This window comes from Loa loa, assembly GCF_000183805.2.
Source record: "Loa loa unplaced genomic scaffold supercont3.191, whole genome shotgun sequence".
NCBI classification, from domain to species: domain Eukaryota; kingdom Metazoa; phylum Nematoda; class Chromadorea; order Rhabditida; family Onchocercidae; genus Loa; species Loa loa.
The window spans coordinates 36,736-38,569 of NW_018108371.1; the positions used below are offsets into that span (position 1 = coordinate 36,736).

Genomic DNA, 1,834 nt, shown 5'->3' on the forward strand with positions numbered 1-1,834 from the left:
TCCCCCCCCCTCCAATTACATATTATCATCTTATTATTATCTTCAGTATACCTGTTATCATTATATCACATGATAATGATATTAATCAATAAGAATATATTGCATTAATAAACGAATACTTACAATCAATGTTATGCTCATAAGTACATAAGTGATGTAAAATTTTTGTTTAAATAATTAATTGATTACAATTAGTTAATTAAAAATTTTGATCAATTAAATTTAATTATCTGAGTAATAAGTATCCGTATAAATTCTAATATATATTTATGTTGTGTATATGTGTGTGTATGTGTGTGTGTATGTGTGTGTGTGTGTGTGTGTGTTTACATGTTTATTTATCTGTTTGTATGCTATTTAATTAATTAATTAAATTCTTCAAAAGATTAATAAATGTAGCTTTGTTGAGTGATTGATCTTAAATAATATCAATAAATCATTTCAAATTATGAAATTATGACTGTTTTTTTTCTTTTCATATTGAAATTTTAACAGCTGAAATATATGTCTTTAAGTATTTCTATCCATAATTCTATTTTCTTTTTAAGTTTAATCGATAAAAATATTAGTACACAATCATATTCATTTTCATATATAAATGAATGAATGAAATTGAATATAATTCAAATTTCGTATAATTAATGAACCAATAAATTGAACTTTATAGCTAAATATCGACGAATTTTATTGAAAAGTTAAGAATTGAATTTTTCATTTTTTTTTTTCAAAATGCAAATAAATGTCAATGTTATAAAAGTAAACAAATGACTATCAAAATAAATAAAAAAAAAAAGGAGAAAAAAACATTTTACTTGCAACAAAACTTCAACAATATTTTGGGAAAGAATAAGTAAATAAATAATTTATTTATTTAAATGATTAAATAAATAAAAAATAAACAAATACATGCGTAAAATGAAATAATTAAATAATTATATGCATGAATACAAACAAAAGTAATTATGTAACTAAATAATTGTATACATAAAATAAAATAAAATATATGTTTAATTTCACCAAAAAAAAAAATATTTAATATATTTATTTTTTTAAAATGATATTTAATATATTCAATTGAAAAATATTCAATTTCTTTTACTAAAAACTGGAATTATTATTCTTTTATTATTAATTTTTTTCTTTTTTTATCATAACTCTTTTTCCAGTACATAAACAATTATAATAATACCGTTAAATTAATCAGTTTAAATATTTACAAACTTTTTCCTACACAATAATTTTGATCCTACAACTATTCATTTGCAATTTCTAATGAGTTACTTAAAAACTTAATCAAATTTTGACATTCTTAACTTAAATTAAACGTTTGTTTTTCGTCATTTAGTAATTATTGAATGTTTTATTAATGTTGCTATACATATCAATTTAGCGGTTTCTTTTTTCATTTTCCTAACAATATCAATTATTTTTTAAATTATTATTCATTCTCTTCTATTTAATTCTATTTAAATTATTTAATTCTATTTAAATTATAAACAACTTATTAAATTATCAAATTTTTTTTTAAAAAAGAAGAAAATTCCAATTTTTAAGCAAATTTCAAAGAGAAAAAAAGAAAAAAAAACTCACTCTTCATCTAATGTATAATCATAGTTGTCGGAAATTATTTCCGTAATAACCGTTGGTGGATTTTGCCGTTGTGGTGTAAGTTTTATCGTTTCTGCGATATCAATTTCAATTGCAGGATTAATTTTCGGTTTTATCGATTGTTTATTATTTTTATGTAAAATTATTGATTTCATTGTTCTAGCTGTAATATTAGCTGATTGTATCGGAATTTCTGTTATTACCGGATGTGTTGTTGTTGTTGTTG

The 1,834-nt window shown here is 20.2% G+C and overlaps 1 protein-coding gene across 1 annotated transcript in view; it reads right to left on the minus strand.

The window, feature by feature from the left end:
- Positions 1-1,586: 1,586 nt before the first annotated feature.
- Positions 1,587-1,834, minus strand: part of LOAG_18085 (hypothetical protein) — a gene marked incomplete at both ends in the record, with an annotated part of 1,248 nt that continues 1,000 nt past the window's right edge. The window contains one exon of the mRNA XM_020450755.1: positions 1,587-1,771. Coding sequence (XP_020305527.1) covers positions 1,587-1,771 — 185 coding nt within the window. The remainder of the gene's footprint in view (positions 1,772-1,834) is intronic.